The 27,039-nt window shown below is 44.2% G+C and overlaps 1 protein-coding gene across 1 annotated transcript in view; it reads right to left on the bottom strand.

Annotated features, from left to right (window-relative positions):
- stat5a (signal transducer and activator of transcription 5a) overlaps nucleotides 1–23,686 on the bottom strand; it is a 112,216-nt gene extending 88,530 nt beyond the window's left edge. Inside the window, 1 exon segment of the mRNA XM_068578343.1 lies at nucleotides 23,405–23,686. Within this exon segment, the coding sequence (XP_068434444.1) occupies nucleotides 23,405–23,433 (29 nt within the window). The 5' untranslated portion in view covers nucleotides 23,434–23,686.
- Between the last annotated feature and the right edge of the window lie 3,353 nt (nucleotides 23,687–27,039).

Genomic DNA, 27,039 nt, shown 5'->3' with positions numbered 1-27,039 from the left:
CAGTCTTCTCCCTCGCTCCCTTCACACAACGTTGGCAAAGAGGCCGGGAGGCGGGGAACGACTGCGGCGGTTTTCTTTTCTACCCACTGTGCAGAAATCGTGGCATATTTATGAGTTGAGGCTGGATGAGAAATCGGGACGATGGGTTCCATCCAGCGAGCATTACACAACTGCTAAAAACAAACAAATCAAAACCTGGCTGTAATGGCTTCTCCATGAAGCCAGAGAGGACAGCTTCACTTCCACTCCTTATCGCAGGTTAAAACCTTGCAATACTTAGCAAAACAAAGATAAAAAAAGGGGCCTAAATGAAGGTTAATCATACTTGTGACAATGTGTACACGTTGGTGGTGACGAGCTGAGATGTGCGACCACAATAAGAAACTCAGCTCCCACCTTGAGACGGTAACTCGCTGTTGTTGTTGTCCCTGAAAACATCACAAATTCAGTTTGAGAGAATTGTTTTTAAATGACTGAAGGGGCTCTCCGTGAGGCGGGGCCATAACTCAATAAGACAATGTATCGTCCTTTTAAGTGTGATGAAATGAAATTACACAATTCCATCGCCTAAATAACAACAAGCACATACTAACTCAAATTAGCTCCAGCTCTACACTGTCAGTCACGCTGCAGAGAGAGAGAGATCCCACTGAGAGACAGACTTTCAGTATCCGTCACAAACGAAAACTAACAAAGAATTATCTGTCGGTCATCAGTGCCGGCAGGTAAGGGAATAGAAAACAGCAAAAAATAATAATTTCCTGAAGCTTTTCCATGAGTCAATCAATGGAAAATAAAGAAAAGTCCCTCTCGCTTTATGTGTGGAGAAGTCAACAAAAAGAAATGTGCTTTTTCAGCCAAGCCCTCGTCGGTTTGTTCTGCCAAAGAGTACTTGGGACACCATGAGCCTCAAAACAAGGAGAGGTTTTGGGTGAGTGTGAGTGTGAGGAGAGACCAAACAATCTAAGTAGCAGACATCCTTCTCCCTCTCCTCTCCTCTCCTCCTCTCCTCCTCTCCTCCAGCTTGTGAGGAGATGTTTTCTATACCATGTTCGGTTAGCCGGCTCCGGCGTGAACAAAGCGAAATCAAACACAATCTTGTGTCACCCACTCTTTCCTCCGAGGAAAAAGGTGCCATTCATCAGCGTAAGCGCTTCCTGTTAGGAAACTGAAGTGCCACCCACCATTCAAAGCAACCTCAGCGCTCTCCTTTACGCCAAAGCCCCGTGAGCACAGGAACAGAAAGGGCACACACACACACACACACACACACACACACACACACACACACACACGGGCTGCCATGCTGCATACGAGGCAGCAGCTCGTCCCGTGGGTGTTGAAATGGACCACTCTGGGGTTTTTGCATGTCTTTTGAATTCCTACATACTTGACTATTTGCCAACGTAGCCTTTTGGGCTGATGGATTTTTCTTCAAGTGATTCATAGCTAATGGTATGAGAAAGTGTTTTTACTATATGATTAACAGGTGTGCCACATTTACATATATTTGAAGATTTAAAAAAAAAAAAAATCAGGATCAAACATATTTCCTGAATTTCCCTTCGAGGATTAGTAAAGTAATTATCCATCTATCTTTCTATCGTATTAAAAACATTAGCTTGTACCTACATTTCTGATATACACCAAGTTTAGTTTAGCTAGGGAAAAACAATAAATGTATCCAATCAATCTTGTTTACATAACTAAGAAGAGTCTTTCGCTGCATGCGGTCTCTCTTTCCTATCTCCAGCTGTATCTAAAGGCACAAAAGCCCAACAGAATAACAGAATAATACCCCCCAAAAAAGTAATTTGTTTAAATCCTTTGATATAAATCTTATTAATGAAGGAATGCTTTAGTACTTGGAGTACACAATCCATCACATGCGCTGTTGCAGTCTCATTATCAAAGTATTCCTGTGAGGCATTTGAAAGTCCAGCCGTCATCTTGATCAATGCGTTCATGGGAAACTCCAATAAAGATTTGAATCAGCTGCCTTAAGGCCACCCCGCCGAGGATCCACCAAGCTCACATGATGCATGTAATGTTGAATTTGACACAAACAAACTAACACATGACAGTAGTTTGGGATTGTTCTGGAAGAATCTGAGCTTTGTGGATGACAAGTCTGTGCAAGTTGTACTTCATCCTGTACCGACAGCAAGTGAAGCCAGTGGGACTTTGGAAGGTGATCTACAGGGTGAGGGTTACAGTGGGGTTATTTGGCATAGAATCTATTATTTGTCGTTACATAAGTTATTATTAGTTTTTATTTGGGACACTACAACTTATTGGACCCGCTGGGAGTCTATTCTAGTCTGGGCCAGTTGCTGTTGACAGTCAAGAGATGAAATGAGACAGTGTGTGTGGCCTTTCACAATTTTTCTACCTGCTGTCTGACGTTCGTCCCTAGAACTGCTTGACTGGAAATGCCAAAATCACATATCACTGAAAACGGCAATCGGAGGTAAATAAATAGTTCAGTGTGGCATGATTTAAGGAGTATTACTTCATAATCCAGTTTACTCAGGTTTCATCAGCAGCAGTTCACCGACCTCCAGAGTTTACTGTCCTCGTCCACATCGCTCCATTCACCATTTCACCCAAATCGGTCTTCCCCCCATAACTTTTCCATGAAAAGACACATAAGGAAGGCGCACTGTTTGTGGATGTTTCTGTTTTACAGGCCGTCTGGCAGGATCCAACGCGTAGGATAATCTCAGTGTCCGTTGCATTTACTCACTCGTGAAATAAGTTGATATGTGGCGGGTGAGTAATCTGTACGCTTATAATAACTTTAGTGCTGTCCTTTGAAAAATGTTCAGTACAAATGCAACAGTTCATACATGATGAAACATTAAACGGTCCCGTACACGGTAAACATGTTTTTAAACAAGACAAAGAGCCGCTACATCTGCAACATCTGGTTAGTATAATAAATAAAAAAAAATAAAGATAAAGTCTGCATTAATGACTTTATTATGTTACTGACACTTGTTTGCTGTAACATAGTTGTTCTCGTATGAACGATGCATTTTGGAAAGCAGTTTGCAGAGAAAAGATCAAACAAAACCAACACATATTTGAAAGTTGGGACAGCAGCGGGGCAAAACGTTGCTGATAATCACAGAACTCTATTTGTCTAGTAAATAAGTCCTAAAATAAACAAGGGACTGTCTTGTCTGCTCCCTCCCTCCCTGCCTCCCTCCCTCCCTCCCTCCCTTCCTGCCTCTCTGCCTCCCTCTCTCCCTCTCTCCTCCTCTCTTCCCCTCCTTCCATCGCTTCCACAGCCCAGCTGCTTCATTACAGAAGCTGTGCATTATCACCTCGGGCAAGTGTTTATAAGTAACATCTCAGTGTTGAACTACAGAGTGTAAATAAAGTTTCTCTCTCTCTCTCTCTCTCTCTCTCTCTCTCTCTCTCTCTCTCTCTCTCTCTCTCTCTCTCTCTCTCTCTCTCTATATATATATATATATATATATATATATATATATATATATATATATATGTGTGTATATATATATATATATATATACACATATATATATATATATATATATATATATATATATATATATATGTATATATATATATATATATATATATATATATATATATATATATATATATATATATATATGTGTGTATATATATATACACACACACACACACCGGTTGAAAGTTTGGAGTAACCCACCAGGAACACTTGATCCCCTACAGCCTCATTCCACTCTCAGACACCATACAGGATGGTTGTCTGTATTTGTCATGCGTTTCGGTTGTAGAAAGTCCTCTTCACAAATATATGTTATTTTTTATAAAAGGGTTTTGTACATGCAGAACAAAACACTGTACAACAGAAAGAGAAAAAGATCCTCAGAGCAACAGTTGAATAATAACAGAAGGAACCACCATTCATTGGTCAAATGAACTGAAAGCTTAGCATCAAAAAGTGTGAATTTAAAAAGGAAAAAGTTCCTGTTTCAAGTGGACAAAGATGCCTGTGAAAAGATGGACTATTAACAGCTGTGTTGATATTATCAAGTGTGTTAATATCAACAGCTATTCTTATAACATCTCAATAGAAACAGAAGGTTAGTACAGCGTTAGCAGTATTGAAATAGGATCAATAAATATGACAAACAAATCACAGTGTAAAACTATTGAGTCCCATCACTGAGTTGACTGCATATATATATATATATATATATATATATATATATATATATATATATATATATATATATATATATATATATATTTAAAAAAAAGAGACAAAGATCTAGAGTCTGGTCAAACGTTACAGGCTGTCTTAGTCACATTTTGTCAAGTAAAAATGTGTCTTGGGCGAAGGTAAATTATAGTGTTATCATGATGTTTACGTGCTATCTTGGACATTACACTACTTTTAGTCCACCTGTAATAGTAAATATGTGGATTGCACTTAGACCCAGCCAAGGCCATTTTCACACAGACTAAATGTTTTATAAGCGTAAACTGTGTGTGTGTTTGTGTGAAGAGTTGGAAGATATATTCCAACTTGTCCCTCATACTCACACACACACACACACACATCAGTACGCACACCTACACACACACACACACACACGCACAAACACACACACAGACGCAGCTTTGGGCTCATTTCAAAGTGTTAGCGTTGCATTGAACATTGTGTTTTAACTATCCCCAATTGAATGAAATTGATTCGTGGAATCCGTGGCAATAAACCAGCTCTAGTTTACACCAGAGTAAAATGTTGAATATATTTTTCGAAAACAGTAGTGAGAAAAAAAAAAAAAGGATCTGAAGCCTTGTATACCAGCTGATATTCAGAACAAAACAACAACGAGGTGGATCTGTATGAACCAATATGGATCATCAACGTTTTGCAATTGGTATCGGCGGCATAAAAAACTCTGATCGGGGAGATCCTGAACCTGATCCTAAACCTGATCCTGATCCTGACACTGATTCTGATCGAGAGTTTTGTGACAGACCTGCACTTCCTCCTAATCTGTGGACACAAAAACCATGCTGGTGTGTGCGATGGCGTTCAGCGTAAAATGCATCAGACGCATATAAACCTGGCAACAACCATCGAGTGGGGGTCAAACAAGTGCGGCTGTGGTTCCACTTAATTAAATGAAGAAAAAAAAAAGCAATCAAAGGATGATAGAAGGAGAGGACGCGGGAGACTTGTTGTGACAGAGGAGCACATGACCGAGAGCACAAAGGACAGACGGTTATAAAAGGGTCTTTGTGTGCTGTGCGATCCGACCTGCCCCGAGGTCCTGTTGCTGTGCTCCCACCCACATCCCATCACGCTGTCAACATGAGGACGCTCGCTCATTAGCGCGGTAAAGTGTGTGTGTGTGTGTGTGTCCGTGCGGTCACATGCGCGCGTTGGCCTGCGCAGGTGGTGACACACGATTTGTGTATTTTTCTCACATTTTGAATGTGGAGACACTTTAATGAATCACGGGCTCACAAGACTTAACTTGATGGGCAAATCAGATTGCGAGCCGGACATCTCTGCCCAGCGGGCTTTTCCCATGAGCCACGACGTCAGCGCTCCGTCTGTCCACGCAACAATGATAGATGTGGACGTTATTGTGACAAGTTTCGCGTTAGCAAGATGCGCTCATTTGTTAGCGGTCAGCGGCATGGAGGTCGAAGGAGACGGGACCAGGAGACGGTGCTGCCGGCGTCCACTACGGTCAGAAGCAGTCGGAGGCCCGTTGGTGCGCATGCGGCCATGTTGTTAGCTCGCGGGCTAATGCAGTTACGGTGCTTTGGGTTCTCTCCGCTATTAAAAGAAGCTAAGTGACAAACGTGATGCAGCTATGAACACAAATTAGAAAATAACATGGGGGAATAAATCGCACTAGCAGTGGTGTGGATAAACAACAAATTAATCACATGAAATGGTCTTTCAAGGCAACAGAAGATCTGCTTGCAGCATCAGTATAATGTGTTAAAGTGCATTGTCTTATTGTTAATTGAGTCTGAATACCAGAGCGGTAAACTAATATTGGTAGCACCTAAGTTTGTTGCCGACTAAAATATACATAAACTATAATAACATTAAATTTGTGAAACACATCAATGAACAACAATGAACCGAAAAGAAATCAATGTAATCCATGTAAATAACCACTGATCCCTCCATGCCTCAGACTGAACGGCCAGCGTCGGTCAGTTTGGACGAAACAGAGTTGAGATTCGGCCTTTTGTGTTGTGCTCTCAGACACACGACAGACTCATTCAGACAGGCCAACTGTAGTTGTGTAGCGAGTGAAAGACAAGTCTACACACGCCCCCCGGGAGTCCGTTACCCACAGCGCAGCAGCGGAGGATGCTGCGATGATGAGCCACCATGAATGGAAGGAGAAGAGAGACTGTGAAAGGGATGTTGCTGCTGCTTTCACACAAGTGATCAATGGCCGGAGGGGTATTGTGTCGATTGTCAACACTGTGACAGACATCTGTAAGTCTCAACACACTCGCCAACGTCTGAGTACTTCCTGTAAAAAGGTGCACTGTGCAAGATGTGGCCAGAGTTTTTTTATTTAAACATTTAAATGACAATATGTCAAAGACGTCCGTTTGCATTGTGTTGTTGGGATGAGCCCCTTCCTGTCGTGTAATACCACAAGAGGCGCCAGTGAGTCACTGTAGCGTCCAGCCTGCCCTCAGTCCAGAGGACGGAGAAGTAGAGCTGCAGTGAGCCGGGTTTTATTTTACATCGTGGCCGAACAGTGGAACTACACACATCACACATGCTGTGTGTCTGTTGTTTAACGGGGTATGATACAGAAAGGGGTTATTTGCTGGGAGGGATTCTGATGAGTGCAACCTCCAACATCCCTCTGTCCACAATCTGTATTGGGAGCTGCAAACAGGAAGTGCAATGTTGGCAGGGACTCAGTTAGTTAGCTATGGCTACAACTTGAGACTTGTCATAATTAAAACGCTTGAGCTTTGGCCAGAAATGTGTTTTGTGAGGTCACGGTGACCTTTGATCTCTAATCTCTGAGTCCAAGTGGATGTTCCCTCCAGGCATTCCTAAGATATGAGGTGAACAATCTGAAAACAACAACATGTCGACGGCACAAAGGGTCAGTTCAGAAAACTCAAAATTGTGATTGATGATTCTCTGGTAAATTCTGAAATACTAAATTAAATTCAAATTTAATGTATTCAATTCTTGACTGATGTAAAAAAAAAAAAGATGTCTTTGTGGTTTTGTTCTCCCAACGGTATGAAAACCTCTAAGAAGACCACGGGCAACAATGTAGTAAATACAGTTTACTGTAAACACACACACACACACACACACACACACGTTAGCATATTCTCACTGAAGGCACAAATACATCTTTCCACAGCTCGCAGCCTGTTCCTGAGAGAAAATAAAGTTATTACTCACAAGCTCACAGTCGTGCCCTCTGGGGATGTGAGACTTATACTTTATTATAGTGTGATTGCTAAAAACCCTCTGGGGGGCACAGCAGACAAAGCAAGGAGAGGAACACAAACCTCAAAGGGAAGATGAAACCCGGTTTCAATTGATTTTCTTTTATGCAACAATAAATGAGACAAAACATAGACTAAGCATCTGCACGTCACACAATACACATTGTCAGGACTAAAATAATAATTTTAGCAGAAGAGGAAAATCACATTATGTTCGAACACATGATGGTGAATATAATTGAACTGTGTTTTTATTATTCCTGGATCCTCTTTTTGGAGCGTGCATGTTGCCCAAGACTAGTTTGAAGTCGGGGAGTCATAATATACTACAGGTGACGTCCTCCGGCGCGGAGAAATAGCGCCGTGTGACATTATTGCCTTGCGGCGCCATGCAAACCGCCGCACGGCCTCCTGGGATACGATTCCTCTGAATGTAGCAGGTGAAGAGTCTCTTTGTGCAACTCAATGCAGAAGTACGCTCGCCGAGCCATTTTTTGGAAACACGGCCGCCTTGCTTCACCAGTGATGACATGTTGCAATGGCGGCCTTTTGCAACCCTTGTGAGAGCCGCAGACTATTTAAAGGAGCTGGCTTGGTACAGAAAAGGCTGCAATAGCTTTTCACTCCATTGTGATCATCAGGTTAATATCACTTATTTTACACTTGCGTTAACAGTTCTCCTTTGCTTGAAACTGTATAATATGAATAGCAACATTTAATAGCACGTATTCCTCAATGAGTTGCACTTACATGCTGAATATAGCAAGATGCACACACACCATGTGGTGTCACTCCGTGTGTGAGGGATTGAGTGGCTCTTACAGATCTTTATTGGTGTTCTCTCTCCTCCCCGTCAGCGTGACCTCATTGTGCTCAGCTGGCCTGCTAACCTCAGACACCCCCGCCCTAAACCCCTTCCACTCCACCCAGAGCTCCAGCAGCCAATGATCTGCTTTGTTTGCCCGGCTCACGCTCTCCAACCATCTGGACTAAAACGCCTGCGAGCAAGTGAAGGTATTTGAGGTGAGAAAGGCAGCGGCGGCCTGCATGTGAAAAGGAAACCGTGCTTCAGCTTTGAAGTTCTTTCCCGTGCGAGACAGGATCTGTTGTTGGTTCAAGAGCAGCGCATTCTCTTGTATTGGACAGTTTGGTGCAGATTACTTGCGCAGATTACTTGCGCTGTGGCCAAAATAAACTGCCACGACGCACAACAATATTTATCTGTGAGAGTGAAAGCCGGCTACTTTGAGCGCGCTAAACTTTTTTTTACAAAACTGCGAAACTCATTTCAAACTTATTTCAAACCACCTCCATGTCTAGGATGCAATGTATGAACCTCCTGACCAGGGCTGACCTACTCACAGACAGCTCCCCCTCATAATAGTCTGTCCACGAATCGATCCGTTACGTAAAAAAAATGACAAATCAACTCAAGAAATCTTAGTCTACGAAGACCAAACCGACCGATTAGTCAACCAATCAACGGAGAGGGGGCTGCCCTATATGTAACCTGCACGGCTTTGCATTCTGTGTACAGTACGCTATGAATAGATATCTGATAAGGTACTGAAATAAACGCAGAGCACACAGAGGTGAAACAGCAACCACTTACTGTGTTTGCTTGTGTGAGTAAAGCAACAAACTGGTGACACGAGCTAACAGCTGAGCTCCCTTGTGTTGTCGCCTCTCTCCTCTGCAGTCGAGACAATCCACCACGGTGATGGTGAGGACGGCTGTGCGTTGCATGCATCACCCAGATGTATTTATTTGATGTTTTGCGCAAGGAACTAAAGAGAGCGTGAGATAAAATACTGCTGACCAGTTTATAAACCATCAGTGATCATTTCCTGTCCTCCAGACACCCATCGTAGTCAACTGATATCATATCAATTTGCAGTTTTAAAGCCTTTTTGTGGTGCATTCAATGACACTTGAATACACCACAAACAGGGGTTTCATACATTACCTGATTGGAAATGCATTACCTCATGAAGATTCAAAGTTTAAAGTCACAGATGTATCGCCAACATGTTGATTTTCTTTGTCATTTTGCATGAATAAAGAACGAATCGATGCCAACATAATGGTTTGCTTTGAAAAGTAGCTGCCGATAGTATAAAGTTCACAAGACTCTTTCCCTCAGCGGTTTGACTTTCTGGTTCCTGTTTTCCCCCCAATTAAAGACATAAAAAAGCTGCAGGAAATGATCTGTCATTATTCTCAAAATGTCTCACAGAACATCGGTCGCTTCTCACACAGACACTGTCAGACCAGTATAATACATATACTGTAGTATCACGCGTTACAGTATTGAAAGCAGTTCCTTCTTTCTTATCTGCCTTGTCTGCGACACGAACAACCCACTGAGCTCCGCTTCTTACTTCAGGATGTTGAACTTTGCATTTCTGCACGTACGGAGGATTTACAGTAGTAGTCTCGGCGTGTATTTATTCGTCTGCGCATCCGCGGTGTCGACTACAGGGAGCCAGTGGGTGACATTATATGATCGGAGTCCCAGAGGGAGTGTCAAATGTGGACATGGCCTGTAGCTCAAGTCCGTGGCAGCAGGAATGCCAGCTTGCGAGAGCGGAGGCACTTTTAGAGCCGGAAGACCTGAACAGCAGAGACCACCAGAGAGCCGGTGGTCTGTGCTGTAACGACACACCGACGCAGGACCGGTCCACCTGTGAAAACAGACTTTGGTTCTGAGCTCGACCTGCAACCCCTCAAAGCCGCCACCGTGCTTCAGAAGCGCATGTCCGGATGGTCGGACAGCCTCGGAAACCTCTCAACCTTTGCAATACTGGAATTGAAATAGTGAACACAGACTAGAACTTTTGTCAAACGATTTATCGATTATCAAGACGGACTGATCGATGAACCGTTGCAGCTCTTCTTCACCTGAAATCGCCCGACACCTGAATCAAGGGTCACGTCACTCCTTCTTGGCTGTCTGCGTTTTCAGTTTGAATACGGGTCAAACAAGAAAAACAAAAAAAAACTAGAAAAACAAGCTGTTCTGCCAAACCTCACTTAACCTCAGCTTAAACCTTTTTTTTTGTTTGCAGAATTCCACATCCCAACCTTCCCCACACGTCCCCAACTCGTCCGTGTGCGTGTCGTACAATAGGTCAGCTCACGGCCCTCAATAAAAACGAATAAAAACGTGCTGTTGACAAACATCTTTTGACATACAACACACTAGCAACAGGGAGGCTCGTCTATCTGGATAGCGCGCTCTGGGATGACAACAGGAGAAAGAAAAAACGCTTTCCAGAATAATCACCTGACAAGAAGCTTAACCTACATACGGCATGAATTGGAAACAAAGAACATGCGACGGGTCCGGTTGAATAAGATCTCTGGTCCGTGTGTCCTCCGAGAGCATCGGGGGTCATCGGGGGTCATCGGGGGGTCATCGTCACAACGTCTCGTCCCCGTTCTCCTCTGAACCGAAGAGCGCTAATCTGCCGACACAGACCCTTTGGCAACGTCGTGGTTTTAAACCCCAACTGCTGTGTCATTTCAACGTGCATGCGGCATGACTGGATGCTTCTGCACTCTATGCTTTATGTCTCTTAGGCATGTGAAAATCATGGTTAGACAATCTACTTATTTGCTGATATAAGACCCAATATTACCCTTTTTATTCATCTGGTCAGCAGTGTTCAATGGATGATAACTAACGACAGAAAATAGTCTGAATGTTAATTTATTACTCTCCTGTCTACAGTGGTCAATATGCATAATATGCATAATTTACAGAACCTTTCTCCAGAGCACACGATGTAATCTCTACCCAGTAAATGAATTCAAACAACCACATTTATTGTAAGAACAGATTTACAAATTACAGCTGATTTTTTTATTGAGTATTTAATCTAAAATTACATGTTTTTTCTCCATTCATAGAAGGACAAAAGGAATAGCTGGGTGTTTTGACTTTCTAAAGTAGTCATAGTTTTGGATACATTCTCAACTAATTTGAATAATATCAGTATATTAGACCGTGTTTTGGTTCACCTACAACTTTTGTAAACACAAAAAACGAAGTCACTTGTCCTCTTTTCTGGATAACGTGAGGGAGTACAAGGTTTCATTCATCAGACCTCCCTGCACTCGGTCAGCTGACCCCCTTCCTCTCAGACCGGCCTTGTTGTCATCCCAAACACTGCGTCAAATGCCATCTGACAAGTGGATAAACATAGGGGCCCTCCATGTCCAACTGGGGGCCGGGGATGCCCAGACAGGACTCAATGAGGATTTGTGATGGGGCCCCAGATGAGGGTGTTTACATATTTCTGCTGCAGGACACATGAGGAGGCCCCACCTTAAAGCCCCAGACTTACAGAAGGCAGACTGGATTTTCAACCTACTGTTTCAACTCTCAGGTAAAACTCAGAAAAATGTATTTTTTACCATTACTGGCCCACGATTGAAAGTAGGCAGGAAAATTCAGGGATCAGACTATTTAAATACATTTAAAAAGCACAAAAGGCCAATAACTAAAAAACAATACACACCTATTTACACAAGCCGAGTGTTAGTTGTTGCTCTTAGTTGTAAACAATAAAAATAGTGCAACGAAATAACTACTGCATGGATTTATGGACGAATGAGTGCAGGTTAACAAGTCAACGAAAACATGTGTAAGGACAGGCCGAAGCTAAAAAACCTGCAGTCCAAAACCTCGCCTTCCAAACCAAGGCGCTCCTGAAGGGATCAAATCAACGGCGTGGCGTCGACTCCTCGCTGCAGCAGCTGCTCAACGCGGCGCTGCCGAAGTAGCTGGAATCTCCGTGTATTTCCAGTGACACGTTGCTTATCACGAGGTCAACTGCCTGCCTGATCATTATCTCCAATACTTCATCTCAAAAGGCTCTTTCTATCCTGTCTTACAGGACTAACTGCCGGATGTACGGCTGCAAACCCCTGGCCGGCGTGCACTTGGCCTCCCCGCTGCTGCGAGGCGAGTTGGGAGGAGACGGCCGCGCGCCGCATGAGCTCGCGTCCAAATCAATGCTTTTCATCAGCTGGATTAAAGGGTGTGCTGCTAAATCAGTTTTACCAGAGCCCATAACTTGACATGTACATGTGATTAGATAAGTCCGCCTCGCCTTAACTGAATTAGCTCGAGAAACTCTATTCAAAGTTATACCTAATTCATTTTGTGTTCCAGTGCAATTACTCTAATAAACATTATCTCAAAGCCTCATGTTCTTGTCCGTTTCCTCTTTCAGTCATGCAGCCTCAATCTTCGCACTGGAGACGGTATGTGTGTGTGTGTGTGTGTGTGTGTGTGTGTGTGTGTGTGTGTGTGTGTCGCAGAGGTAGGTCGGGAGGGTGGTGGTCAGGCCACTGTGGGTTAAGCATGTTGCTTCAACATCTTAAAACTGGTCTAACAGCAACAGCGACACTTTCCGAAAAAGATTTGATTGAATATTTTTTGCATTTGCCTCGCCAGGAGGCTCATGTGATCCAGCGCATGCATGTGTTCGTGGGCCATATGTTGCTTGCCCAGTTCTGGCTGCTTGCTCCAGGGCCTCTCGTGGTTGCGGTGACTCACACGTTCTCAAAACCCCTCGTATTGCATGTTTCTATACTACCATTGACTGCCCGCTGACTCCTCACTCTGTACACCGAACGCTACGCGAGAGACAACACAGCCGAGGGCATCGCCATCATTCTGTCTGACCCAACCCGCTCGATGAACCTGCACTCATCACTCGTTTGTGAGTTTGAATAAAGTGTGTTTAACAACATCTTATTGGTGATAAGACAGCGGTTCAGCCAATTCTGGGTTGTATTTATTTATCTTTTCATTCAATCGAACAACACTGCTCATTGAAGACACAACTGCAAGAGATATGCACGCACCTTTCTAGCTTTAGCGTTGTTCCCCACTCTTAAAAGGAGCCGTCACTGTGGTGTTCTCCCTCCGCTCTCCTCCGTCAGCGCTCCTGTAAACACCAGTACAGGCAGCTTTTGCGAGCGCTGCCCTTTGATCTCCCCGGCTTGTCATGTGTCAGAGGTCAGATAGCTGCATTTTCTCACACCAGTAACCGGAGCTTTGAACGCCCCCCTCTCTCCGCGCTGTTGCTCACCTTACCATGTCTCCCCTCCCTTCATGGCAAGCTCAGTGCTTTCATTAAAAGGTCAACTCCACCCTTTCCCCGCACAGCGCTCTGTGGCTCACAGTGACGACAGCACCAGCAGCTCAAGCCACAAACAGGATCCGCGGCGGAGAGCTGAGACCCCGAGAGCCCGACCAACACTCCAAAGAGGAAGCACATTTGTAAAACTGAAACAATTTAATGTTTTATTAGCTTAGTTCAATTCAAGTGAAACAATATATCTTATTGTGTATTTTATTCACCTGATTTCTTTGCATTCAGAGCTGAAATGAGACCGTGCATGTCGCCGATGTCCCAACCATTTCCCCAACGCACAGACAAGCAGCTCCAAGATACGGCGTGACCAGAATGATCAACAGTGGCGTCAAGAGTAAAATGAAGGATCCAAAAAGACAATCAGGGCCTGAAGAGCATGCCCACGACCCGAGCGCATCACTCAAGCAGTTACTTCCTCTTCAATCAAAACACAGGCACTCAAGGCGGCGCGCTGTTACCACATGATTGAATTTTCGTTCACTTTCCGGGCAACACAGAGGCCTCTGGACTGCAACGTGATCGCTTCAATAAACTTCATTGTGCCAAGGTGTGGGGAGAAACCGGAGTCGATCCTCGGGACTCACGCAGCTCGCTTTTATTTCTCTTGGTCTTTACTGAAATATTGATCGTAGCCTCACGCCAAGGCTGTGGGAGCCCTCGAGCGAGCCAATGGCTGAACCCGTGCGGGCTCCTCTGGCCAACGAGAGAGCGGGAGGAGGCGCTCGCTTGCAGCTTGACACGGCTATGGAGGAGGGCCGCGCTTGTGCGACTGCCAAATGATCACTGCCTCCACCGCGGTTGTCCACGAATTGCCTGTGAAATCTGCAGTCAGTCAGTCAGGCCTGCAGCTTTAAGGGCAGCGTCTCAGGTCAAAGCGAGAGATCTCAGACGCTAATCCCGAAGGCCTCGCTCGCAGCACATCACCTATTCTCACATATCTCAGCGTAGCCACGGTGTCCGTTCAATAGCCACACTCGAGATCAGACGTTACTTTTTTTTCCTCTTTTTTATTCACTCGGTAGCACGCACGCAGTGTTCTCCTCGACTAACGATTGTGTTGCCTATGTCAGGAGGACGGACAGAAAAATAAGACGGAGCTCTCATCTCTGCCACATTGAAAACAAAGGCATCAGCCGTACGGTGCTGTATGCATGGTAGCGTCTGGGTGATTATGGTAGTGGCACAGGGATAATCTGGATAAGCTGAGCATGCACACTGAAGTGACACAGGGTGACACAGCCACCCCCTCCTCTCACCCTCATTCCCCAGCTTTCCCTGCATGAGATGATTCCCTAATTCACGGCACATTCATATGAACGCTACGCGGCGGATGTTTAAAGTCGGGGAACCCTCAATGCACCCTTTCTGCATGCTCGCATGGTCACCAATGCTCAACCTGAAAGAGTTGTGCACACTTAGTGGTGAACCGGTGAACGCAGGCATCAGAATATAATGAAGGAACAGATCGGATGGGAGGGAATTCAATCATCTGCAGCCGAGAGATGGGCAACAATGGTTGTATTTGAAGGACATATATCGATGGGAATTGAATCCTTGCATTTTAAAAGAAGCCTTTTGAGTGAAGTTTCATACCAGGAAACAGTTTTTTTCTAACGGTTCAGTCTTTTCCGTGAGTGAAAGAGAACAATACAAACACTCCGGTGCTCTATTTATAATCCACATGGTATACACACACGGAGCCTCATGGCTTCACTGGGAGCCAAACAAAGAGCCGGGATAGCAGTGCGAATGGAAAATGTGTCTAATGAGGTTTGATGAGCCACGGTGATGATAAGCATGCGACAACACACACACGCACACCCAGAAACCAGTGTGAAACCATGAGATGGGCAGCAAGTAAACACACAAAGCTTCATACTGTATAGCCAACTAAACAAAGATGTCAGATAGTCGCAATCTCCACTTTTGACCATAAAGTGGGAGCTTGTTATTGTTTTCACAACTCTTTTCAAAGCCCAATTTTCCTCCACCAGCTCAATGCTATTTTTCCCAGCACAGCTTCATCCCAAGTAGCCAGTCGGACTCTGCAACACGCTGCACGCGAGACACGATCACGACACAAGGCCGTACCTCTTGATGAACGTTACACTTTGACCCGATCAGACACCACTCTTTGACCTTTTTGTTATTGTAGAGACTGAAAGTGGACCCACAAGCACATTAGCACTCAGACACATGCGTAAAGAGAAGAAAGGAAAAAAGGGAAGAGGATCTTTATCTTCGGCAAATTAACATCTGGCATCAGTACGGCTGCAATCCAACGACAATCCATCATATTATATGCTAAACAGACACTTCTTCCATTTTTACAGAAAGCAGATGAAGATAGTTTTGTGGTTGTGCTGTGGGAGTGGCACTGTGGCCGCCGGAGCCGCGGTGCACAGCTCATGGGAGAGAGCCGTGTTAGCCAGACGCCGCCGCCGGCACCCATGAGCTCACAGAATCAATAGAGAGAACAAGTCCACAAATCCAAACACTGACTTTGCGTTATATTGCACCAGTGCCACTACAGGCGAGGGAGAGGCGGATAGAGAGCGTTTACGACCCTGTGGTGTCAGTTTGTAAAAGATCATCACGGCAAAATGATGCGAGGGATAAAAAGACGGGAAGGAAATGCAGCAAAGGGCAAAAACACTTTAAAATAATAACCACGCAGAGAGGAACGAGGGATCAGCTCGCAGCACAGTATTCATGTTCAGCCATTCAGCTCTATTTCCACTCTGAACACTTTAATCCAAAATACAAATGACACACACAAGCATCAATAATTGAGTTTTTTCTTTCCCCCCCATTGTCTGTCATCATAATGTTTTTTTTTAACAAACGCTCCTTATAGTAATCTTACACAGATGTTCGCTCTTCTCCCAGACACAAGGGAGCATCCATGACCTAAATCTAGTCGACATGTCACACAAACCACTCACACACTCACACACACACACACACACACACACACACATTCTAACAAGGGTCACGAATAATCGCAGCACAAACAACTGAGCTGAGTTGTTGATGTTGTCCCTCCCGTGTGCTACTTCTGTAGCTGCTTGAGGTGACACTATTTCATTTACCGACAGCGTGTATTTCCTGTTGTTTTTTTTCTATCTCAGCCTGCTTTTTTTCGCCTCCTCTCCTTCACAAATATAGGTGTTTATTTGTTTACCAGCTCTCCCGATCCGTAAACCAGGAATAGGCTGGAACATGTGAGCGGCAGCAGCAACCTCTCATCCTGCTCAATTAAGACACAAGTGTCTGCGCGTGTGTGTGTGTGTGTGTGTGTGTGTGTGTGTGTGTGTGTGTGTGTGTGTGTGTGTAGACCACAGCGACAAAACTGTTTTTCACTGAAAAAAAAACCCAGCACAAGCGATCACTGAACTTCGGTCCACATCCAGTACGTTAGAGCCTCGTGGCTTTCCTCATGTTGAAATAACAAAAAAACGTATTCCTGAGTCATGATTACTTTGTAACCCTGGCCATTTGGTGTTTGTAATTGCCGTGGTGAAGCCTGCATCATCATCGTCCTCTTCCTCTCGAGCCTCTCACACAAGCAATCGACGAAATAAGGTTGTTTTTGAGGAAATTACAACCTGACCGATACATCACATTAGCGCCGCTGATATTATCGGCCCAGTTTTGCTCATCGACAGATCTGTGTGTTCATGCCAGCCGATAATCGACAAGAAGCCGCTGGACCGAAGAGGGAAATATGATGAAAGGTCATTCAATTGAATTCATGAAGTCAGAATAACTTTAAAATCCTTTAGCTTACAATTAAATGTGTCAACCAGAACTAACAAGTTTATCTTTTAAGTGCACAAAACACATACTATGGTTTCCATTCTTTGATAACGAACTTGAACTTGTCCCGCTCTCGAGCTGTTTGTTCCTATATATCTGCTCTTGTGGGCTGATGTGTCGTTATCAGACTTTCTGGGAAATTCCCAAAATCAATATGGGTATGTGCATCGGAGGTCCATTCTGGCTGTTGAGGGAACCTCAGTAACACTTCCTATGACCCCAGTGTCTATGACGCATTATTAACATACATTTCATGCGCTATCATCTGCTTTAATGACTGTCTGTTTATGGCTGTAAGCTCTCGTATAAAGTCATAAAGATTTACAACAATAAACCAAATCATTTTACGAAGAATTAAAAAAGTCAAGTATCATAACGTTTCATAATTGACACACACACACACCACTTTTTTTTTTGCTCAGCTCACCTAAAACATCGTTGTGGGCTCTTTCCCGTCTGCTTCCTTGACACCAGAGGAAACAGTGATCTCGACCTGCAGGTTCCATCGAGATTGGCAGCCTCATTAAAAAGACAAGTGTCGGGGTGTGAACATGACCCAAATGGGGAGGAGGGCAGGAGGAGCCCTCACACACACACACACACACACACACACCGCCTCACACAAGCTCATTAATACCACCACCGACTTCTCAGGCCTTCAAACCGTCCGCACGAGATCCAACAGGCGGACCGTCACGGCGGTTCATACCAGCGCAGAACCAATTACAAAGCTGGCACTGTGCACATCATGTTCGTGTGACTTCATAATGGACAGTAACGCCTCTGCTGAAAATTGCAGCACTCTCAAACTTGGTCATGTAAAAAGAGTTTTCCGTGGTTAAGTCCAGCAACATTGAATTAACAGTATCACAATCTTAATCCGTTTCAAGAGCTTATGGGGAAGGTTCTGTTCCCGTCTCTAAGCCCGAGCTGCACTCGGGAAACTTTCTTTATGTCTGTTAATGTACAGTACGGTCCCAGAGGACCGTACGGTAGCGGCAGTGTTACTGTAGGTGCCCCTCTCGAACTTGACACACGCCGCCAGATGTCAGGGCGCTTAATACGGCTTCCTTGGTCACTCTATAGGTGATAAAACACAGAAGTAGGCCAGCAGGTCTGGCTATATGAGGTCACGACCCACTGCTTGAATCGTGTGGGTGTGAAAAGAGAAAATAAACCGCCAGCACTCTGCAAACAGAGTTTTAAAAAAGAACTTGGCGCAGAGAGAGGTATAAGTATACCTGAAGTATAAATATGAAAAAGGATTTGAGCATAGTCTTGTGGCTACAGGCACACATATATGTGCATTCTACACAACTGTCTTATTAAACAGATTTGACCTTGTTGCCTGCTTTGTAAATCACACTGGACGTGAACACACACTCACAATGTGTCTTGCCCATGTCCTGCACTAGACTACGGAAGCCTTAAACAGATACGATTTCAACATTTTTTTAGATTTATCTTGAAAATGAATTATGCCGTTAACCGAGATAACAAACTTTGTTATCTAAATCGTCAACGCCTTCTTTAGAAAAAAGGCAGAGATTAATAACTTCACACATCTAATACCCTATATAATAAATGAAGGTGTCATCTGGAAACCAAAAAAATAAAGAACCTTTTCTTTAAATAGTTCTTCAAAGAACCTATAAACCTTTTTCGTTGTCTTCACATGACTTATGATTACTATTTTTTTTAAGTGCGTATATTAAAAATGTCTCCATGTCCCAGCCCAGAAATCGTACTTTCTCATACTCTTGATACTTGTTGTTCTGAGTTTGAACTCATGGCTGAATGCACTTATTGCAAGTCGCTTTGTATAAATTAAATGTAATGTAATGTTATCAAACTATCTTTAAATGGAACGATTTCAAAACCGTGAAGATCTGTCTTGACGTTCATGTTTCAGCGCTAACAGCAGTGTTTTGTTGGTCACTGAGCTGCTCCGGCGGTAGCGTTCCTGCTAAGAGCACACTGGTTGTATACTTTTAGAGTAAAGCAACTTCTGTTCTCCCACTCGATTTCCCAAACTGCTCTGCGGCATCAAAAGTAAAAAAACGGCCACTTGCCAGTTGCTCACTAGCTGGCTTTGGCTGACCTCAACATGGGTTCATCCAAAGGACGGGAGACACCGCGGACGACTTGTACCATCCTTCGCTAAATCGCAAAGTCAGCGTCTAAATGTAGTTGTTGAGCCCACAAGATGTAGACGCATGGCCATGAACGACCGCGTGGTATTATCAGCCTTATGGGCCAGGCCGCGGAGTTGCAACAGCATTTTTTTTTCTGCGGTGTGTTTTAGGGCTTAGGCATTGTCTAAAAATGAGAAATTGATTAATCCAGACCACGTTTATCCATTCTAAGTCTCTTCTGGGTTGACCTCGACGTCTCCTTACACAATCCCTGGGAATTTAAGCGTAAACACTTTCTCCCCCCCCCCCCCACCATTTGTGACGGCCTCCATATGGCGCGGCTCAAACATGCCTTTGAGCGTTCTTCTAGCTGTTCTTGTCGTGTCACTGAGATAATGACCCAGGGCCTTATCACGCTTCTCGGTGTCTGGAAGGGTCCACTGTCGTCCTCCCTCTTACTCGCTGCACAGAAAAGAGGAACCCAATGAAAGCTGGACAAGGACAAAGAGAGAGAGAGAGATGGATGGAGGATCGGCGATTGTAGGAAAGACAAGCGATAAAGAGAGAAGCAGCTGATCAAACCCTGCAGAGGTAGCTCGCTGAAATCAAATTTGAGTCAATGGTGTGTCGCGGCCAGTGGTCATGGGACAGGCGCGCACGCTGTGGATGCCAACAATCAGCTACGCTATTCGACAGATGGATCAGAGCGCTCTTGGCCCAGACCAGGCTAAGAGCTCGCGGTCACGTGACCAGTGGATTAGCGTTAGCCCAACTGAAAGGGGGAGGAGGTTAGGGCGAGGAGGTTAGGGTGCATGTCACCGCATGCTTCCTGATCACTTCCCTTTTGTCTGTGTTTCCCTTTCTCTTTCACTCCCCCCCCAGCCCCCCCCCCCCCCTGTTTTGTCTTTTATACTTCAGTTTTCTCATGATCCATTTCTTTTTTTCACCAAAGAAATGGAGCACAAGCAAAAGGAAATGATTTCGGTTATCTTCCATTCTTTCGTCCGTCCATCAACTCCTCCTCCGCTCTCAGACTGAGGAAAGGCTCCATGCTAAGCACATTCGTTAGGCCATAAGTGATTCTGACACCTTTGACTCAGATCAAAACCGCTGCTCTAATCGGCTCACTTCCAGCTCCTCACGATGTCAATGCTGATGTCACGTCTCCCGTGCGGTCGCTTCCCAATCGACTCAGCCGCTTTTCACAGCGGGCATCAGCGTCGGCTGAAACCCGCCACTGAAGAAGTGAGCAGCACCGACACGGGCCGCGCACAGGGGACACGGGAGATAAAACACCGGGCTCCCGCGTCGCCTCCCCCTCCAGCATCTGGGTCTTTTCCGTCAGGGACACAGTGTGCCCGCCCAGCATGCCGTGTTCCCACGCCGGCCCAAAACACCCTGCTTTTAAACCTGGGAAAACGCTGCATTCCCATGCAGCGCGGCGGCGACAGAGGGAGCGTGCAGGGCGACGTGGTTAAACCGTAAACGCAGCTGACATTCTGTCACAGCTGGACGGAAATATTTGATGGAGTGAGAGAAAAGAAAAGAGTCAAAGGGAAGACGGCTTGAGAAATGACACAGAGGATGAGTCTTGACTCATGCATGTCTTGAAGTAAGTGATGAACATTTCATTGGAACAAGGTTTGGGGAAATTGCAACACGGCCTACTGTACTTATGTATAGCAAGCACGATGCTTGGAAAAGGAAACTTTGAAATGCAACATTGTCGTGCTGCAGAGATTTCCTGACCCACACATCATCTCGTACAGACTTGGGGTAACATCTTTGTTTGCTACAGATCCCCTCAAAAAAAAAAAAATCACACTATATTCATTATAGTGTCTGATCGATGGAAATGAGAATGCAAGAATAAAAAAATTACATTTCGCTCAAATACTGCAATTGATATCACATTTGCAATATCAGTCAATTCCTTTTTTTTTTAACTGTTCAGCCATACTTGAAATTGCTTTGTAAGTTATTACATGTCCAAAGATATAAAACTGAAATGCAGCATTTTGAAATGAGAAAATTAAGAATCAAAATCGCTGTTGGTTTGCAATTAATTGACTCATTTCAGCACACACACCCCGGGGCCAAACTAACCATTTCTATTGCTGTGCTCATCTAAAGTTTTCACACAGAAACCTCCATGGGGGACATTATCACAGTGGGCAGAGGGCTTTATCACTCCCATAATTCTCAATCGGGAGCCACAGGAGACCAATGCCAGCTCGACGAAATGGTTTCTGGAAGAAATGTAGCCGGGTTTGTCCAAAAGGAGAACACAGAAAATCATATCTGTGCAACTCAGAATTCAGCAAGCAACAATATGACAGGGGGTGCATATCAGGATGCCCACAAACAACCAAGAACACATTTTAAAACACACAAAGACAGAGATATGAAAGCATCAGAGACGTTTCCATCCTGTTTGCAAGCAAGAGCACAAACAAACACCAGGGATTCAGGGGCCGTGCTTTCCAGCTTTGGGTTTACCTTCATTTCAGGCTTTTTTTTTTCTCAACCACATGTCAACAGCAAGCCAACACACCGCCACAAGGCGTCCTCTGTTTCACAGCCACGCTCAGTCGGGACCGCCACGATGGACCGGAGTAGGAGTGAAAATAGTGACCTTTCTTTTTGGAAATGTCTAATATTACCAACACTGCAGCTGTGTATTTACGATGTCAAATAATGTGTTGCACTTCACGGTTTGTTCTTATTTTTATGACGTCAGTCCAAAGTCCTGATATGCACGAAAGAAATCAGTCACACAAGTGGCATGGAGTGTGGAAGATGTATCTCTGAAATATGAAGGAAAAGTAATTGCAACCAAACTGAAACCCTAAATTACAGAAAGTCAGAGCTGCGCCTGAACACAGCAGCAATGTGTCCAGTGAGCGCTGAGCATAGTGACAGGACCAGAGAGACGGAACAAAAGCTCTCAGTCAGCCTGTCAAACTTCTGAAGCATGCACATTAACTTCTGCTCCATGTTACAGCCAAAGATTGTGAGAAAAGACATAGTGCGCGTATGGGCAGGGGGCAGGGTGGTGTCTGGATCAGAGACACTGAGCTTCCTTACTCGTTTTGTTGCCTTTAATGTTACCACTATCCAGTGGTCTCGTACCCTCAAACCTTTTCTTGCATTTTTCCTTAAGTTTCATTTTGCTGTCATTTTAAAGAACCAACCCGTAGTGTTGTTTTTTTTTTTTTTATTAAACTAATTCAGTTGTGTTGCGTATAGAAGTTGTACTAGTTATTGTGTTGTTGTCTTTTACCACGTATTTAAAACGTACTTGAGACTGAAAGCGCACTTTAGTTGTATGGGAACGCTTCTTTTATTTTTAAGGAGGCAGCTTGAACGCGTCCGCATAGATAGGCGCCGTAAAAGACACAACAACTACTACATTCTGGAAACGTGAGTCCGTCCTGCAGCGCTATTTAAAACAGTCCACAATGCACCGGGGCGACCGTTCACCGTCTTGTAGAAACATAACGGAGGACCTGCCTGTTGATTCAGCAGCGCTAATAACGCCACCGACGAGAAGGAGGAGGGGAGAAAAAGTGCAAGAGGAATCCGCTCCTCCGTCCACCTGGACTGGCTCGAGCTCGCGCGCTGCCCGCCGCCCCCCGGCTTGTTTACAAAGCGCTGTCACAATATTGTTTTGCAACCCGGGCGGGGGGGGAGGAGAGGGGAGCAGGGGGGGTCGGCGGGCCGAGACGGGGACGCCCGAGACCCCCCCCTCCCGGACGACCAACGTCCACCCAAGAGACGCGAAAGTGTCCCACTCACCTCCGTGGAGACGCGCTGTCCGTGCTCATGAACCGGGAGGAGGACGACGCGGCCGCAGCGACGTGAACAACCTTCAGCGGGAGTCTCTCAGTCCGTCAGTCAGCCGCGTAGTTTCCAACAGTTCGCCTGACACTTCTTCTTCTTCTTCTCTCTCTCTCTCTCTCTCTCTCTCTCTCTCTCTCTCTCTCTCTCTCTCTCTCTCTCTCTCTCTCTCTCTCTCTCTCTCTCTCTCAAACCGCCCACTTCCGGCGGTTCTTGAACGCCTCTGAGTGGCAAACGGTTTCTGTTGGCTTGTGTCCTGCTGATGATTGATTTCCAGGCTGAAGGACGAGGCACAGGCCGAACAACAATGGATGCAGATCCCTCAGGATGTGTTATCTGCTCAAACTTCTCGTATTACTGTGTTGTATTGCATATGAATTTATCTGATTATTATTATTTTATTTTGACTTATTACACTAAATCAATTATGCACAATGTCAAATATGTTTGAGGACTCTTTGATTTTATTTTTGAAGGACTGGTTTGTGCAAAACAATACATACAAATGACTAACCACTACTTTCCATAGATAAATGAATTAAACAAGAAAGAATAAAGCGAAATCTCCACGACAACAACAATAGTAATAATATAGTCATGCACTAATTCATTGCTGGTGAAAGAGTTGAGAGAGAGAGCTGCTCTCGTCGTTGCCGCGGGTCACTAAACTGGGACTCACTTTCTCTGACTCCGTGATCAAAGCCGTGAGCTGCTGCACACAGTTATGAGCAGACCGGTTGATTAGATTAAGTCTAATCTACTGTACAGTACACCCAAATCTTGTCGTCCTCAGTCTGGGGAACAGCGACGCCTTCTGGTACAAAACGGATTTTTATTGAACTTATACATTTAGGTTACAATTGAACTTATACGTTTATATATATATATATATATATATATATATATATATATATATATATATATATATATATATATATATATATATATATATATATATATATGAACACAGAATTTGAACATCGTTTGAAGCTGCACGCACGCATCCCTCTAACATTGTGAGCATATTGCTTCTCCTTGAGTGGATCTCTGCTCCCACACGGACGGTGTCCGGCCACACAACATGGAGATACTGTCTGTGCAGCACTGATTGATTGGCAGCTGTCAGCAGTAGCACTCTGGACACTGTAAGGAAGTGGAAGGGGACACCTGTGCATTTTGGATTTGGAAAACAGTTGCCGCATGAAGATCAGATGGCTCTACTGCTGGATTTACACTTATGCAGTGTGAAACTGCTACATTGCAGTATAAACTGCATTTTACAGCTAAACTGAAACTGTGCAAACCACCAGGTCTTTCCAGTGAAGCAAAAGCAGCATCATACATGATAGAACATACAAACAAAGAACACACACACGTCTCTGGTATTTGTTGTTTCATTTGCAACCGAGTTGTATTACTTGTTATATTTGTGTCAAATGAATAAGTAAATAAACCCTATTATTAATAAAAAATCTTTTTTTAAAGTAAACTTAGCCGAGAGAATTCAATCTATTGCACAACAGAAATATATATATATATATATATATATATATATATATATATATATATATATATATATATATATATATATATATATATATATATATGTTCGTTGGTTAAACTTAAACAATATGAATACAGCAACGAGCCCATCAGAGCACCGTGACGTCACGTGACCAAGCCGCTGCTCTGAGAGAGCTGTGGCAGGAACCAAAGATAACCCTGACAAAATGAATTAGAGAACATTGTGTGCCTGAGTTAAAACAAAATATTAATTTAAGATAAACAGCCATTTTATGAACTTGTGATTGATTGATGGAATCTTAGAGATCAAACGTAATATTATATTAAAATTAAAACGGAATTGTTGGATTCATAATGATGCTGAAACTGGAGATTCAAGTTATCATTTTTGTAAAAATGTCACACAAAGTAACAAGTAATCTGTCAGATAATATATATCAACATAAGTACAGGTGCCTCAAACTTGTACGCGTGGTATATTACTTCGGAGAACCATGGAGGACTCTTCATCATAGACTTCTTCACAAACCCAATACCCTACATTTTTAAGAGGCTATCTTTTCCGTTGTGTGACAATCATGAAACTGGTATTTGTATACTTTTCATGGCATATGTGTGTTTGGCCACTCTCATCTCTCAAACATGTGACATATGTGAGAAAAAAGTAAATTCCTTGTTGACATGCTGGCTGACTGTAAATATAGTCTGAAAATCCCCTGCCATGCTGCAGAAATACTGTGGCTTCATTTCCCCACATCCATGTCAAGAAGTCATCATAGTTTCATTCTCATCTCTCTCTCTCTCTCTCTCTCTCTCTCTCTCTCTCTCTCTCTCTCTCTCTCTCTCTCTCTCTCTCTCTCTCTCTCTCTCTCTCTCTCTCTCTCTCTCTCTCTCTCTCTCTCTCTCTCTCTCTCACACACACACGTCTCCAGTATTTAATGTTTCATTTGCAACCGAGTTGTATCATCATGTGTTACTTGTTATATTTGTGTCAAATAAATAAGTAAATAAAACCTATTATTAATAAAAAATCTTTTTTTTTAAAAAGTGAACTTGGTCGAGAGAATTCAATCGATTGCACAACAAAAATTATACATTAAATTCAATGTAATCTCGGATACAGTTAAAAAGTACTACCACGTGGTTCAGACACACAGGTGAACCTCACTCGGGCTGCTTGTAATGACCTCACACAGGTGACCTCAAGTGTGTCCAGGCCCGGTTTCGAACCAAGGAGCCTCTACTGGACCACCGAGGTAGACACTAACATAGAAGTAACAGTTTATATTTATCTTTTGTTTCGTTGCTTAAACATAAACAATATGAATACAGCAACGAACCCGTCAGAGAAACGGGACGTCACGTGACCAAGCCGCCGCTCTGACTCGGAGAGAGAGATAGAGAGAGAGAGAGAGAGAGAGAGAGAGACAGAGAGAGAGAGAGAGAGAGAGAGAGAGAGAGAGACACGCACGCACGCACGCACACACACACACACACACACACACACACACACACACGTACACACACACACACACACACACACACACGCACACGTCACCGCACAAGCCAATCACCAGACTGCAGCCTGTTGACGCCTCATCAATCCACCAGATTGATTGGCTGCGGGCCAGAACTGAAGGGTGACAGTTGCTTCCGCAGACAGCTGAGTCAGCAGCTGCTGACAGTAATAGCTGCACATCTCTCCACCCCCGCATGCTCTCCTCAGACCAGCCTGTGTTCATTTCCTATCACTAAAGAGGGAGAGAGAGAGGCCCAGTGATGCAGAAACAGCTTCATTTGCTGTCTCTGTTAGTCTCTCCGCCTTCTCTCAGCTGTCTCACTCTCCAGAGCTCTCACGGGAATCCCGCCGGTCACATCAGCGCCACGATCAGAGCTGGGTCTCCGCTGCGCATGCGCAATATGGGGTTTCCAGTCAGGGAAGTCCAACTTGTTGGAATTTTAAAGAAAAGGGAAGTACAATGAGGTCACGTCTTATGTATAGATAGTAGAAGTAGCGTAACATTTGAATCCCAGCATCTATTGTTTAAAAAAAGAAATAAAAAGAAACG

This window comes from Clinocottus analis, unplaced genomic scaffold (assembly GCF_023055335.1).
Source record: "Clinocottus analis isolate CAN_PGR_092001 unplaced genomic scaffold, fCliAna1.0.p SCAF_16, whole genome shotgun sequence".
In the NCBI taxonomy this organism is placed as follows: Eukaryota; Metazoa; Chordata; class Actinopteri; order Perciformes; family Cottidae; genus Clinocottus; species Clinocottus analis.
This window is presented reverse-complemented; position numbering and strand designations above follow the sequence as displayed.